Genomic DNA, 16,408 nt, shown 5'->3' on the forward strand with positions numbered 1-16,408 from the left:
TGTGAACTTGCTGAAGAACCTCACTTTACCTTCTTCTGAAAATATACTTTTAGAGATCAGCAATGCAGCTGCCCACAGTCTTCATCAATTAGTGATGATCATTAAAAAAAGAATTCAGTTAAAGGTGGTATACTACTCTCCACTTGTATGAAAAATATTTTCCCCTGTTGCTGAATTAACACTAATTTGCAATGGCAATCTGTAAAACAAATACTAACAGCAGTACTTACGGATAGCCTAGCTCCATAAAGTTGTTCCACATTTGTTTCAAAACCATAATAACACCCATCTGCAAACACAGATCTATCAAGCAGCCACTTGGATGGCACTGAAATGAAACAGGAAAAGATCAGTAGCTGAAGTCAAAGAATTGTTTGTTCACAAGGTGAATGGAAAATACTGAAATACATAAGGTAAAAAACACTATCCTCCAGAATATTAAGGAAGTACAATAACAGAAGCATTAATACATAGTTTAATGGAACAAGCTTAAGACATTTTATGTTTTGGAGAACTGGAGTGTGTTATCTGGGCTAAGGGAACGTGGGCTAGGTATATGTTAAACGACATAGTTCATTTCATCTATACATTTGCATTCATTTCAAAATAACAGTAACATTCTATTTGTTATAACTCAGGTCTTGACAGAGACTAAGTAGTGGAATCTCTGATACTACTATTTCCTCTTTCCTATCCTTCATTATAAATTCTTATAAATAAGAGTTTGTTCTTCACTGCACTTAGATGGAATAGTAAATCTTTCAAACTGGATGTAATTCATGTCCTACAGTTGTTTCCCTTTTACTCATAGAGATTTCTCAGGAACATAAAACAGGATTGCTTACCTCTTCCAATCTCCATCTGTTGAAAAGCTTGTTGTACTTTCCTGGGCGGCCTGCAAATCTGGAAAACAAGATTTCTGCTTAGTGGACATTCCGAGACCATGCTGTATCAGTAATTATTTCACAACATCCACTGAGCAAACTCATGAAATATAAACAGATTAAACTGCACAGGCTTAAATCTGGTATCTGTAGGATATGGGACTTTCAGAACGCAAACAAGGAAAGACATCATCATTTTGCAAGAAATCCTAAGCTTTTATTATGCCCAGGACAAAAATCCTAGCTACAGAGGTTTTAGATGTTAGATACTCAAACTCTCTAATCTATGTTTAAGAAGATAAGCTGTTGCAATATGTAGGAATTTACCACAGTACAGAGATTTGCTTGCCTGAGTGAAACGTGCACTGGATTGCGCCCACAGACAAAGCAGCATGAAAGAGCTTTCAGATGCATGGCAGCAAAACTCTTCAAAGAGATCTAACAAGATTCTCGTGTAATGAAATTAATCAAAATTCTTACTGACCTCAATGAAAATTACAGATGAGAAGGGAAAAAAAAATTCCCGGTTCTACCAGACACAAGACATAGCAAGACACCAAGAAGTTTAGAAGCTGTATTTCAAAGGCATTGCTGGACATACCATTCAGGCATTACCAACAATCTTCACTTTTTTTTTTTTTTTTTGTCTTTCAAACAACCTTGAAATTAAATTGTATTATAGATTTATAGAAATGTGTCCTGGGAAATATAACCCAAGGGGAATAAGTGAGGAAGAAAAAAATAAAGTGTATCAGTGCAAGGCTGAATACAGATAGATGTACACTGAGAAAGTGTATTTTCAAAAGCTGTGAATTCTTGTTTTGGTAGGTACATAGACCTGCTTAAAAAGTAGCCTTATTACTGTTTAGTTTTTGAGATTTCAGGAGTCCAACCCTTGCACACAGTTACAAACACACATTTTGTGCTATTAGTTATCCTCAAACTGTCAGTGTATTTTCTTGAAGGCTGTACAGTTACCAAGGATTATGGGTTCTGTGTGTGTTAGGAAAGATAACTTACCTGCCAAGAAAAAAGGCAATGTAAAAGATAGAGCTGTTCAGATTGACGAACTGGAAGAGGAACATTTTCAAGGCAAAGCTGTTTTCCCATTCAGACTCTGTCCTTGGATGCTCTATGGAAAGACACGATGCACATTATATAAACAAAAACAAAGTTATGTCAACCCCCCAGAGATCAACTGAAAAACTAGAGGTGGTTTCAAGCCACAGTGCTCCCAAGGAAAGCAGGGGGAGAAGAGACAACCAACAGTCAGTTGGTTTCTCACTCAAACACCTCACTCTCTAAACACTTCTGTAAGCCCACTACTTCATCTTTCCCACTTCCTCCATTATAACACTTCTGCAGTGTCAGATAATTCATAATGCACGGAGAAAACAAGGGAGTTCCTTCTGTTTTCTTTGGAAGGAAATGCAGAAGTGTATATTAGGATTACAAGTATTCTATGTGGGTCTACATCAATTTGGACTTTTTCTTACCATTTGCAGAATGATTGACTTCTGAATTAGAAATAGATGAAAATGATGAAAATTACCTTTCTTTATAAAATTTTTGTTTCTTTGATGAATGTATCAAATTTGTAATATAGAGCATTCATTAAAATTTCAAAGTACATTAAGATTCTAATCTAGATTCTAAATCTAATGTTAGATTTAGAAATCTAAACAGCACTGATTTTTAAGTTGTAATCTGTACTAGATGGTTGGCTACCTATAAAGATGCAGTCTACTTTGAAGTAAATCAGTATGTAAATTTAGGGTGCACTAGCTTTGCGTGTGGTGCTGTTGATTCTCAAAAGTTAGGATGACTCTTGCTCTTGGAAGCAGAAAATTTTAGGTAGAGCTACTTCTCTCATTCATCTGATGTTCCATCATACTTAATTCAAGATAGCTTTCTTGAAATGGAATTAAATTAATTTTTTAATATACTCTGAAAAAAAATCAGGTCACATATAAAAACAAAATTATTATTTTCTTTCCCGTTCCCTTCGTCGTTTAATAATTTAATAGATTTAAAAGAATTTAGCTAAGTGGGGAAAAAAAATGGTCTAAAAAAAAAAATCAACAATACTTTCAAGTGTTTTGTTAACTTGAATAAGTTGACTTTGCATTTTGCATCTTTCTAACTTGCCTGTTACATGGAACCTGATGAAGTTATGAGCTTGTTATTTAATTGATGCTCTTCAACATGTTAACCACAGGAGGGAGCTGTTAAATTTAAGCAGTGAGTTTGCTGTTAAGATCAAATGCATAATTTCACAGGGGCTGAAAAGACAGCATGTAACAAGAAATATTGAACGGTAACATGTTCATATAGGAGGTCTTAACTGCTGTCTACAATTTGCTTTCTATGAATTAAAAAGCTTCATCTGTATGACTGAACAACAAAGAGGAGTTTTAGCATAACTTTGTAATGCACTGGAATTAGAGCTGCTTTAAAATTCCACATCACGTTTTTATCTTAGAAAATGTAATCTTGACCAATTTTTTCATAACAAAGTTCCAATTAAATAAAAAATAATAAAAAAAAAAGCATGCAAATAAAAGCATTTGAGAAGAACTGAAAAAATATATGTTTTAGCATTTTAAGAAAGAATATGTCTTTTGTTCTAACACAACAGTGTTTTCATTTTATACTACAAAAACATGGAGAAGTAGAACTATTATCTGAAGGGTGGTGGCAGGGGTGTTGGAACTTGATGATCCTTGGGGTCCCTTCCAACCCAAGCCATTCTGTGATTTTATAATAAGTTTCTTGCTTTTGTATTATTTCTTTAATGAAATCATTTTTTGCTGATAATGCTAATTCACTTAGGGAAATGCCAGCATCTTACTGTGCATGCACCTGTTTTATGGAAATATGAATGTATATGTCATCAATAGCAAGGACCATATCAGTAGTAAAGACCTACATACCTAAGTCTGTCAGGAGATAGGCAACCTTTTCATACACCTAAAACAGAAAGAAGAGATGATGTAGGTACAGTATATCTTGTCTGTTACGATGTCTAATGCAGAATGAAGAAAACATTAAAGGCATAGGTGTTTTACTGCCCTGCAGCACCAAGTGATATGGGCAGAGAACAGAGGACAATGTCCATAGCTTTGTCCATAATTTTGGTGTGCTTTTTAACTTGAACTGACCCATTTATAACACAGAATTGCATATGTAGTAACAGAAATAAATGCACGACAGCTCTATTTTAAAGATTGCATTCTTATTGCATTGTCCACAGTGTCCTTAACAGAAATAAAAGACACTGTTTGCTGACTTTCTACTCCTTCTTACCTATTCATGTCTGAAGAGAAAAAGAAAAATGATGTGTGCTATTGCTAAAGGAATAGAGTTTATGTCAATGTACATCATGCTACCACAGCAAATGATGAAACCTGTGCTGTTATTTGAAAGGGAAAGCTTAAACAAGAACTGTAAATCACAGTCCTTCCAGGTCTAAGCAACAATGGTATCAAAGTTGCATTTTAATTAAGAATCAATTCATTGATTGAAGTCATCAATTCAGGAAAAAAAAAAAAAAAAAAAAAAAAGCAACAACAGAACAGAAAAGGAAAACGAAATTTTGTTTCAAGAAAACAATGTAGTTGTATTTGGAGAACTGAACTGGCTTTTTGTAAAAGGTACATGATAAATTAAAAGGCAAATGTCAAAAGCAGTACTCTGGACTACAGTAACTGGTGACACAATCTAAGGTGTCTAATAAAAAAAGGTGACAAATAAAATAGGCAGTAGAGGAAAACATTGATAAACACAGTATTAGAAGAGGAAAAAAATCCCTGAAATACTAGCATACATATCTTTCTGATACCCAGTAAACTGAGTAACCTTGTATAAATTGCTCTTTTAAATAAATCTCTCCATTAGGTGAAGACTTACAACATTGAGCGACATGATGATCATAAAATTGATGCAGACTCCAGTGCCAGATGTTGCAAACTGCCAGTACTTCTTGATGAAATACCACTTGAAGGAAGCAAATTGTTCCATGGCTACCAGACGATACACCACGACTGCAAAAACTGCAGTGAGGACTAGTGAAATCTACAGGTAAGTGTTTATGAGTAGAGAAATTAGAACAAGGAAAACCATGTTGGGAATATTTTCCACTGCATCAATAAATTAACAGGAGTTTTAAAGAGGCCCATCTGTCTTGAGAGCAAATTTTGAGAGAATCAAAAATATTAAATGGCTGAATTAAAATATTTCTTTCTTGTACTTTTACAAGGTACCAATATCACATCTTTTAAAACAAAGAGATCCCTAATGAGCAATAATATCAAACTGATCATTTTACCTACATTATGTAAGTCCAACATTCTGAATGAACACATTAATGACTTAGTTCAGCATCTACATCAGGATAAGATTAAAGACTCTAATTCCACTATTATTAAACCTCACCATGAAGAATATTCCTGAGACAGACACCATCAGTCGACTGAGCTTGTCAGGAAAAGGCTGAAAAGGTTCAGGCTTTCCTGTGATGGGATTTACTCTTTCAACTTGAGAATATTTAGCTTCAAACTGGGGACGAAGTTCTTCCTAGAATAAGAGGAGAGATCTCATTTGGTGTATTATTTCATTGAACTATCAAAAAATCAGGCAGAATGTGATATAAAAAAAATTCCTGATACAAATTCTTTTTTTTTTTAATAATGTTCCACTTCATGTAATTTTTTATCTTTTGAAAATCCTTTGAAAAGGTGCCAGGGCTCAATGAAGAAGAGAGAAGTTTTGAGCCTTCCCCACAATACTGTTTAAACACCAGTTTCTCTGCAGAAATTGATAAGAACACTATAAATTAATGCCAGTTATGATGGTGCTTTTTCTGATATGAAAGCACTTATTAACAGCTACTAGTTTGTATCTACAAGTCTATGGAAAGCTATAAAGCACATTATGATAAAGTTTCTATTGAATTATATTGCATGTGAATAAACAGTATAGCTAGGTTACATTAGAGCTATACTCACTATGATTTATGGAGTAAAGTAATAAAATCACTTGATCACTGCTGAAGCTGATAGCAGAATGTCAAAGAGTGAGTTATGGCTCTCAGAAGGATTTAAAATCCACTCTCTGACCCTTTGCTTGCACTCGTTCTGTTTCTAGACAGGATTAAGAACTTTCAAGGATTAGAACTTTAAAATCGTGTAGGGATTTGTGCTGGCATTGGTGGTAGCTCTTGTTCCTCTGTATGTACATTATTTCACTCTCTGGAGTTTTAGTTTTTGTTCACTGCTAGTAATAGCATCTCTGCCTAGCTGGGAGACTAAATCAAGCTGTCTGTTCATCCAGAGCCCCATTACGACACTCTTTACAAACACATCTTGTAGAAAGGAAAAACATCAATATACTTCCATTCTTTCCCAGAATATATTGAATATATAATTAAATATATTATATTGTCCATTATAGACAGCATTCACTCCTCAAAACTTGAAGCCCTGAACTGGCTGGGCTTGCCAGGAGTGGGCCAACACTTAAACTTGCACTCACTTTGAAAAGATCCATCTGTTATATGCTCTAAGGCTATTATAGCTCATGCATTTTATTTCTGTTAAAGAACTCTTCGTAAAATGAAAAAAAAAAACACCAAAAAAGTCCACTCAATTTTGCAAAGGGTGCTTTCAACAAATGTAGAAAGACATTGGGATTTGTTCCACGACTGGTGTAAGAACTGCAAATTCAATGTGAATGGCAAATTCAGATGGCTGGCATTATGTTTTCCCATCTACACTTGAATAGTGCTGACTGCAAAATTTACAGATTTACTTTTGTTTTATCTTACCTCTTCATCTTCCCAATCTATGAGGTCCCAGTCATAGGTTAATACAGCTCTGCGCCTTTTCCAAAATTCTAGAAAGACTGTAGCTGTGGAAATCATCAACTACATTTAGTCATGGCAAAAGAAAGAAAGAAAGAACTCCATGCAGAACTCAGGAAAATCAACATATTGTAACATGATAGCTTTCCTTAGACATTTTCTGACTGACAGTCCATGGAACGTGAAAACTGTAAATAAATTCACGATAAACACAGTTAAAACTGGAGCACTATTTTATGACATTCATCTAAAACTTATTATTATGCTTTCTGCTAGATCTGTACAAACAGGGACCTGTTAATATGAAACACTGTCACCCCTTTTAGATTAATTTCCTTTTAATTTTTGTTCAAATATATTAAATGGTTTAAAATCTTTCTCTGAAGAAAAAAGCATGTATACACAATGGTATCTATAAATGCAGAGAAAGATTCTGATCTAATTAGAACAATACCAGCAATGCTTCACTCACACCAATTCCTACTGGAGTATCTTCACTACTAAAATATTTCCTTAAATAATTATTTTTATCTATGTGCAAGATCATATTCATAGCCTTCACATAACTTTATGTTTGTAGTATGTCCTACCAAAATAATTACAACCAATGAATAACTAAGTTTTCCAAACACTGTAGTTTGCCATGGAGGTTGCCCATTCTTTTCCATAGTACAGAACAACTTTTCCCCAGAAAACAGTGATCTCAAACATGGACTGAGAAAATTTGCTTCCTTTTAGGCAGCCTACTACTCAGAGTAAGGATTGGATGGTCTTACATTCCTTCTTTTTTACTATTCCTCTAAATGTAGCAACATATATGTACATATAGTTGCAGGTATGATTTATCCATATGTTATTTTCAACTGAATGAAAACTAGAAGTTTACACCATACAACTACCTAGCAGTGAGGGACATCTGAATAAAAGAAACTTGCTCCTGAATATTATTTCTGGATAGTGTGCTCTTACATCCTCCAAGCATGGTTCTTGTCTTCTCCACCAATTTCATTTAAGTTTTGGGTGCTTGTAACAACAAAAGTACACAACTCTCCTATTTAAATAGAAGTATAGTTTGCACTTGAATAATCTAAAGAAAAAATAACTTTTTCTCATTATCAGTGGAAGGGCTGTTAAGCCAATGCAGTATGAGACTTAGAAATGTTACAACACTTTTCTTGCACAGCTTTGCAAGAAAAATACTTTCTCAACATGCACACTCTGAGGACTGAGGTGCTATACAGAAAATAAACAATTTTCTATATTCTCAAACAGATAGAAGATACACAACGCATTCTTTACAATAGCGGTGGATGTTCCTCTATGCCGGCCTATTCTAGAAAGCATTCTGAACATATCCATTAGACTTGTGCCAAAACTGATATGTTTGGGTCACTTCCACTCCCCCTTTTGATCATCTGGATCATCTGAGGTGCCATCTCATCACTGCATTAGAATGAGGCCTTCAGCTTTCGGACACTTTCATTTGATTTATTATCTTAAATTCCAATTATATTGTATTATATTGTATTATAGTGTGTTATCTTGCATTCTGATCTCTTGTTTAGTAAATTAATTTGTTTCTCCTCAGATCGTTGCCACTGTTTTGTTTTAAGGCCCATCTCTCTACTCTTTTTCCCCTTTTCCCTTCCCTGAGGCATGGGTCCGTGGGTTACCTCACCCCGCTGGTCATGGAAACGGGACAAACCAGCCTGTAAACCACTGACAGTTTCCAATGGCACAGATCAAGTTGTTCATTTAGTTACACTGAAAGGCATAGAAGTTAAGGAAGAAGCCCATTTACAACAAGTAAAATAATGAATTCTGAGTCCCACTGACGTAAATTTCTGAGTCAGTGAAATGGAAACCAAGCAACTGGCCATTTCTATGGAAAGCCTGCATCTTTCCTGGTTTGCCTTTACTTTCCTACTCTCCTTGCCATTGCGCTCTTCCAGCTCCCAGTTGCTAGGCACTTCTCCCTGACTCATCTCTTACCCTGATCTCCGCTCTGAAAACGCGAAACCTTGACTTTTCTCAACCACTTCTGTAGAAAAACAAGACATACAATAGATGACTAATCTAAACATCAAGAACACTCATGGTCTAACAAGGCTTTGATAGGGCAGAGTTTCTGCCTAACCCTTCTGCTCATGAGATTCTCTCTCACTTGGATTACCTGATGTTTACTTTCCTTACACCGATAGATACTGCTCGTACTGAACTGGAACCCTGAGCTACTTGCTTTCCTCAGTCCTTAATCTTCCAGTACACAGAGGACAATGTTTGATGCTTCAGAGGGACAGGAAAGAGGGACAGAAAAAGCTTTTCATTGCCAAGAAGAACAAAAGAAAAATGGCAGCTGTTAAACGCTATGAATGGAAATCAGACAGTAGAGAAATAAAACAGAGCAACGCCCAGAGAAGCCAAGAGTGCTCTGTGAACACACCTCTTCCAAACACTGTGAAAGAGTCACTGCATCAACATGAGTGGTGTGCTCATTTCCCTAAAAGGTCACTGCAAAGAGGTATTTCTGTAAGGAGTTAGGGGACCTTCTCCACTGCCTCTCTGAAGAGCTTGGCAACAGCGAGAACCTTCTGAAAACTCTGCTCCATTAATTTTTTATTCAGTAGAACTCATTTGCAGCAAAGCTATGCAATAAAAGCAGCCCTACAACCTTGCTACAACATTGACTACTACAACACACTCTTCAGAATTGAAACTGCTGCTTAATGCACACAAGTTACAGTTGAACAACATGTTTTTCTCATCTTCCTTGCCTGGAGTACCCAGCCACCTTGTCTCCATATGGCCACAGCTCTGAATCTGCTAACACTTGTGCTCACTGCTGGAGACTTTGCCTTCCAGGAACAGAGGGCCAGCATCCTGGCACTGAAATGCAAGTGTATGACATTTAGCCAAGAAGTGAGACACAGAGCACCTTCTCATTAGGCTTTAAGTCACCCAGGCAGATTTTGCTTTCAATAGCAGGTGAATTCAACTGTTAACAAATGAGTGACTCTAACGAGACCAGTGCTGAAGTTGAAGGCAGCGCTACTGACTTTCGCACAATTGCAACAGTTACTCTGGAACAGAATTGCAGCCTTTTTAAGGTCTTGCTATTTTCAAATACCATGCAACTATTTATATATGCACTTAAGTATCAGAACCATAATGCGTGAGTGTTAGTGAAAAGCACAGTGTTAAACTTAGTATAGTGACTCCTTGTCACTCAGTTAATGCTGCATGTGATACAAACTTGGACAAAAATTAGTGGTGGTTGTTTCCAGATCTCCTGAGCAATCTGTTACATGTGTGTCCAACCAGAACCAGCAATAAATGTGAGATGGATGTCTGCTGATACACACTGCAGAAAGTGTGTATCATTCTCCTTTACGAGAATGCCAGGATTCAAAGAAAACCAAACCCACAATATCAGGCTCTGTCCTCCTTCCTTTTACAGACCACTGCCTCATACACCAAAAGGAGCAATAAAAAAGGATAGAACCATTTACAGAAATCCTTCTGCTTGTCCCCTGCAGCATATCATGACAATGCCTCTATTTGTCCCATAAGAACATCTTCTTTATATACCATATACTCAACACTTCTCTTGATGACAAGTTATGAAACAGCATTTGCATTTGATTCTTGAAAAATCTGAAGTGGATGCGGACAACAGAGCCATGGCATTCCCACTGAAACACTTCTGAGTCACTCTCACCACATACCATATCAGTCTAGAATAAATACACACAGAGAACAAAACAGTGAAAAAATCACGGGTTGGCTAGATCATCACATTAGTCCTTGTTTTATATAATATACAACAGCATAAGCTTTTTTTGCTTTACATTATAAAGACTTTTTTTTTTTCTTTTTTTTTTCTCCAGGTTTCACCTCACGAAGCGTAGAACTGGAAACCCTGTGTTAACAGAAAGCCACCTTTTGTTAAATTAACAATTGTACTGCACATGGAACAATAGTTTCTATGGTTTACAGTACCAGCCACCCTTCACAAAGGGTTCAAAGACTTTCAAAGGATGAAGCAACAAGGACTGCCTACCCACTTTACCACAAACACTGCAATTTCTGGAACCCTGTAATGACAGAGCTCACTCACAACAACAGGGAAGCTGCTCAGCAATGCCCCACCTCACTTCACCTGTACTGTGTATTCCTTGCAAGTGTGACACTGTCACATGCATGGCTCATATGCACTTTGGTGGCTGACTGCACTCTGTGTCACAGCACAGTTCCAGCACTTTTTGTAGAGCTCCAAGGTAAGTCTGAGGGGTACTTTTAAACCTTATTAATAGTGAATCTAATTAAAACTGTTCTATTCTATAGCATTTGGGAAGCTACTAGGTATTATTGCAGCCAAATTCTATATGGAACGTACCTCTGAGTCAGTTCAGAGTTCCTTTTAAATGCTGGGTGTGAAAAACTCAATATATGTCAACTTAAGCCAAATTTCTGAGATGAAAGGTATTGCTTACCTGTTACAGTTTGTGCTGTTTAGTTGCAACGACAATGCACACTTAGAAAGCAATGCTAGTGCATTTATACTATGCAACATTCATATTGCTTTTCATAATTTACTTCAGAGCAAACAGCCACTTGTACAAACATCCAGTACGTTTCTGGGACCACCGTTTGCAACTGCTTCTTTCTGAATATTAGGAGATGGTAAAGCCTAGGCTTTGCTTTATGCTTGTTCCATCTATTTTTAAATATAAAGGTTTGATAAAGCTTAAAAAGCCTAGTACGCGTATGCAACCTCTGCAAATCTGAACATGTTACTCCAGACATCTAGAAACAAATAATTAAGAAATTTATTGTGTCAATTGTGTAAGCTATGTAATTTATTAGATAAATTAAAGTATTTTCTAGCCACAATAATAAGGGAACTAAAAAGTGCAAGGTTCAGTTTAATGACATGCAAAGAAAGATCCTTTAAGATTTTATTTTTCCATAAGGAATTCAAATGTTTTTCTGAATAGATGCAGACGTTTTGCAGACACTACACCTACCAGAGGCTCAGTTGTATTCATAAAATGCACATCACAATCATATTTTTTTTCCAGTTATGTAAAAATATGTCTTTCAAATACTTAAAATATCAGTGAATATAATCTGAGGGAAAAAAAAAAACAACCAAAACAACACGTATAAGAATTAGGACTCTGCCCAAAAACCAGCAACACTCCCATTGCTCTGATATATTGAACAGTGAATCTGCTACAACCAAGGGATTTCAAGGTGACTGTTCTTCATCATTCTCAATGCAGTGTTTGAAAAAGAAGTTTCCATTTCACCAATTCAGCACCATCCATAACCCCTGGACTGAATGAGATTTCAATTTGCTCCAGGCAGCATTCATATGACACACCATGCTCAGAGTCACAAAACCTTATGTGCCAATTTTTAGGGCTAACTGCAACAATAACAAGTCTTTGCAATGGAGCATAACTCCTTAGCACACTCTTAGTACTGCCACCCTTCCCAGTAAACATGGCTGCAAATGCACCATCCAACTGTGCATCATAACAGCTTTATATAGAAAGTGGTTTGGGATTATTCCCCTCTTAGTATGAAGCTTGTTTATAGAAACATGCAACCTTTTTTTTTTTTTTTTTTTTTTTGCAGTTGTTGCCCATCAGTACTCTTTTGAGTCACTATTAAAGTCATTAACACTTGATGTAAAGCTTTCAGCATCAACATAACAACTACTGAGAGTTCTACAGTCCCACACTTTTTTTTTTAAAGAAGCTTATTTGGATCTGAACTGATTAGTTTTGTTTTGCAAAATAAAATTATTTCTTGCACGTTCTCCATATAGCGAAACAATTTTTGAAGTCAATATCATTCAATCCTCCAGAGGAATCATGTTCCTTTTTCTACTTGCCTTAATTCCCTCTGCTGTAAGTCAAGCTGCAGCAACTGCCAATGCCAATAAGAATGTAACACAGAGAAGAGAAGTGAGCAGACAGTCAGTCAGCACACCTCTGAGATCCGCTGATGGCACCACATTCCCTTCAATGTTCACTACAGCATCAAAAGATGGAACAAACATCTCTGCACCGAACCTGAAAAGATTCTTGATATCCTCAGCAACACTTACAACACCAAGTGACTTCTCTACAGTGACCAAAGATGTTGCTTCTGTTTCTGCTGGCCTGTCATTGACAGCGATGCCGAGAAGCTCTGCACTGATAGGGAGCACCCAGCTGACAGCAGCACTCCCCAGTGATAGCCCTTCCATCATGCCCACCTTGCTGCCCGCAGGCACTGCTCTGACATCCCCCACAATGATGCAGGATGGTCCTATACCAAACCTCAACATCATTCAGCAGATAGAAGACCTGAAGCATAGTTCTACCAACACTTCTCCTGTACTGTGTAAGGAAGAAGATACCAATAAAGGTAAATACTTAGCTGAAGTCTAACTAAAATGGATTAATTAGCGGGGTTGGAAATAGATGATCTTTGAGGTCCCTTCCAACCCAAGTCATTCTATGATTCTACAATAAACTCCTAATGCTGAAATCAAACCTTTTCCTAAAAAACAAACACTGAACAGGATGCTACATATGATGGATGAATTAATAGGTGACCTAGAATAAACTAAAACTCACCTAAAGCAAAATGCTGGCATAACTCTTATCAGTTATCTCACGCTTCATCTATAGACTGGCTGACTCTTATTGCACTTCTATTATTTTAAGAGTCACACACAATCCAGCAGCATCTCTCATTTCCAATTTCCTCATTTCTAGCACTCCTCAATGCGGAGAACTAGAGGAAGATGGAAAAACAAGTAATAACACAATACAAAGGGTGGTAGCATGGATCAACAAAGCATAAGTACAGAAACAACATTTTAAACATGTAGTACATCAACTTATCTAAGTTCAGCAACTTATGATTAAAGGTGGTTTCTTTTAAATACTTCCAAGGGAATTACTCATTTTGTGTTTATTATCCAGTTGAGTATGCTTGGGAAAACAGTGGAACATAAAACTATCATGGCACTTTTTTATCCTACGGTTCCAAATTGGGCCTTTAGGCAAAGAAAAGATTACTAGTTACACTAATTTTTGCCATCAATTAGCTTTCAAGCTCTTCACAGAGGACTGAAAGGCTTCTCCATCATATCCAGCGCAGTACAGTTTGTACTAAGAGCTGATGGAGCATCAAGAATTCACATTTCCTATCACAGTTCTAATAATTACAACATACACTATTTTTAAATAATGTGACTGAAAAGTAAGGGAGTGGGAGAGTCAGTTCAATTCCAACAGAAAGAAAATATCTTAAAGAAAATTTTCATGAAATCTGAGGAGAAATGCAGTTTTTCTGCTAACCATACAGGTGCAGACTGGACTTTTAACATTTTAAACTAATATCTTAGAACCTAGCCACTTGAAATTAAGAGGCTGCAATTGTAATTGCTGGTTTAAAATACTCACAAATAAATGCACTCAGTTGCTCACCTATTTCTTTAAACTAAAGGATAGTATTTGATTCTGTAATTAAATTAAATTAGGCTGAAAACTCACTTGGCCTTTTTTTTTTTCCTTCACCTTTTCACTCCCTTGAAAATCAAGGATAGAGATGCCTGTTTTGCTTTACAAAGGCTGGTAATTTCTGCAGAGAGGTTAGTTTTGTCATGGTCTGCAAAGTGTTTCAAATGCTTAGTGATCATACTTTACAAGAACCTTGACTGCTATAAAGAGAAGGTGAAGTACCTGATTATACAGATTATTGCCACTTAAATATCTTTCTTCCTTTTTTTTTTAATTTTAATTTTAATTTTTATTTTTTTTCCCTAGGCAAAACCAACAAAATAGGAGTAATAGTTGGTATCACTGTAGCAGTTTTGGGATTTCTATTATTTTGTCTGATGGGACATTTTCTATGTAATACAAGAAGCGGTCCAGGTAAGAAACAACACAAGTGCTTTGCCTAAGGTCATCTTTTATTTCCGTATGGAGTCATTTAAATCATCTGGGCTTACTGAATTATTAGGAATTACAACATCGAGTCCAGTTAAACTAATTTTTATTGGACAGTACTCTCCCTTATTTTTCATTATAACTTCACCAATTTTCCCCTCAACTCCATGTCTCTGTCCACCTTTCCCATCCTTACTCACAAACTGTTTTTAAATATCAAAATATCAAGGAATATAATATCTGGTATCTTTTGTCTTTTCTATGAATAAGGATAAATCTGTACTCAAGTGTAATCATGCAGTCTCCAAACATTCCTGCTATGTTCCCGGACCTATTTTCAAACGTTTAAACATCAAGAATCTAGACACAATTTTTTCTCATACACAATCAGATCAAAACAAAACTCTAGCAATATGTCCTTTCTGGCTTAAAAATGCAACAGTTGAAAGCTGCCAGAAAGCCAGATGAGGAAGTAGTTTTGGAAATGGACCATCCATAAACGTGCTGAATGGATTCTACTGGGAGGACTCGTTACCCTTGTATGTTGAATGTGGCTTTTGCCTTTTACTCCCCACGGCCCCCATATATAAAAAAATTTAACTGTGACACACTGTTGAACTAAACTGTGATGGAGATAAGAATTTTCAAGCAATACATAAACCATGATCATATTACCCTTACAGGTCTCAACTTAGTTACCTCGCTTGGACCATATGAAACAAGTTTTGGGACTGTTCCTGATAGCATATGTAGCACGGCAGACAACGGAGGGTGCCCACATGAGAGCATCTGTATGGATGGCATGACAGCATCCACCCCTGAAATGTAAAGTTTGCTTCGGATTATGTTCCCACTTGTTGTCACAAGATGCACTGACACATAAGGGACGGCGCCCAGGACCAGAACAGCACTCTTCTGCTTTGAAATTAGATGATCAATTTATAGTTGTCATGAGAGAGTTTTAGACTAGCTTTCTGAGGAATAATCTAGAGAAATAACACACAGATAAAATTCTTCCTTGTGTAACTTTGGGCAAGAATGCAGGCATTGTAACAGCACAGTCTCTGACTAGGATTGCAATATTATGTTAGCATCAGTACAACCTCCTTCCCCCCACACTTTTATGGCCTTGAGGTGAAACTATTCCATCCAAATATCATTTCTATCTGAAAGAGGACATTATTTTTCCCACTCTATCTTCCACAGAGAATAACACAAAAAGAATTAGTTTCACTTGGATTACCCAGAGGTTGAAGTTTGCTGGGGAGAATGGTACTACTGAGTAACGTGAACTAAATTTATCCTTTGACTCTGATGACAGTTAAAAACATTATCAAAGGGAAAAACAAAGGACAAGCCTCTATCCATCTGTCAAACTGATTAGTTATTTGCATTCAGGAAAGATCTTAGAAATTATGCAACACGTTTTGTAAAGGTTAGACAGAAGAAATAATTGTCTCAATGTGAAAGAATTAGCACTGCCATACATATAGATATCTTCAAAAGCATGTGCTGTGTCCAGCTAATGAGTGAAAATATGACAATAAAATGCAAATAACTGCAGTTTATCTGTTTGCAATCTCCAGAAAGGTCTATGTAGAAAGAAATAAAATGAAAAATACAGAGCTGTGGAGGTAGAGACGTAACAAAAGACAAAACAAATCGAATGAAGTGCGCAGAAAATAGCTACTCACATGGAATACATACTTGAT

At 36.4% G+C, this 16,408-nt stretch overlaps 2 protein-coding genes across 6 annotated transcripts in view; one reads left to right on the forward strand and one right to left on the reverse strand.

The window, feature by feature from the left end:
- The window catches only part of ANO3 (anoctamin 3), a 172,054-nt gene that overhangs the window by 12,359 nt on the left and 143,287 nt on the right, over nt 1-16,408 (reverse strand). For all 5 annotated transcript variants that reach the window (XM_090140178.1, XM_090140177.1, XM_090140179.1 and 2 more), the window contains 7 exons: nt 6,709-6,791; nt 5,319-5,459; nt 4,794-4,958; nt 3,818-3,854; nt 1,905-2,016; nt 846-903; nt 231-328 (listed from right to left, as the gene is read on the reverse strand). In XM_090140178.1, the coding sequence (XP_089996304.1) occupies nt 231-328; nt 846-903; nt 1,905-2,016; nt 3,818-3,854; nt 4,794-4,958; nt 5,319-5,459; nt 6,709-6,791 (694 nt within the window). The remainder of the gene's footprint in view (nt 1-230; nt 329-845; nt 904-1,904; nt 2,017-3,817; nt 3,855-4,793; nt 4,959-5,318; nt 5,460-6,708; nt 6,792-16,408) is intronic.
- On the forward strand, nt 10,989-16,052 carry LOC149917659 (uncharacterized). The gene is made up of 3 exons (XM_090142061.1): nt 10,989-13,164; nt 13,728-13,731; nt 14,476-16,052. The coding sequence occupies exons 1-3, from the start codon at nt 12,627-12,629 to the stop codon at nt 14,708-14,710; spliced, it is 777 nt and encodes a 258-aa protein (XP_089998187.1). The 5' UTR covers nt 10,989-12,626; the 3' UTR covers nt 14,711-16,052.

The sequence above is a fragment of the Phasianus colchicus genome, chromosome 5, assembly GCF_987193195.1.
Source record: "Phasianus colchicus chromosome 5, bPhaCol1.hap1.1, whole genome shotgun sequence".
Classification (NCBI taxonomy): Eukaryota; Metazoa; Chordata; class Aves; order Galliformes; family Phasianidae; genus Phasianus; species Phasianus colchicus.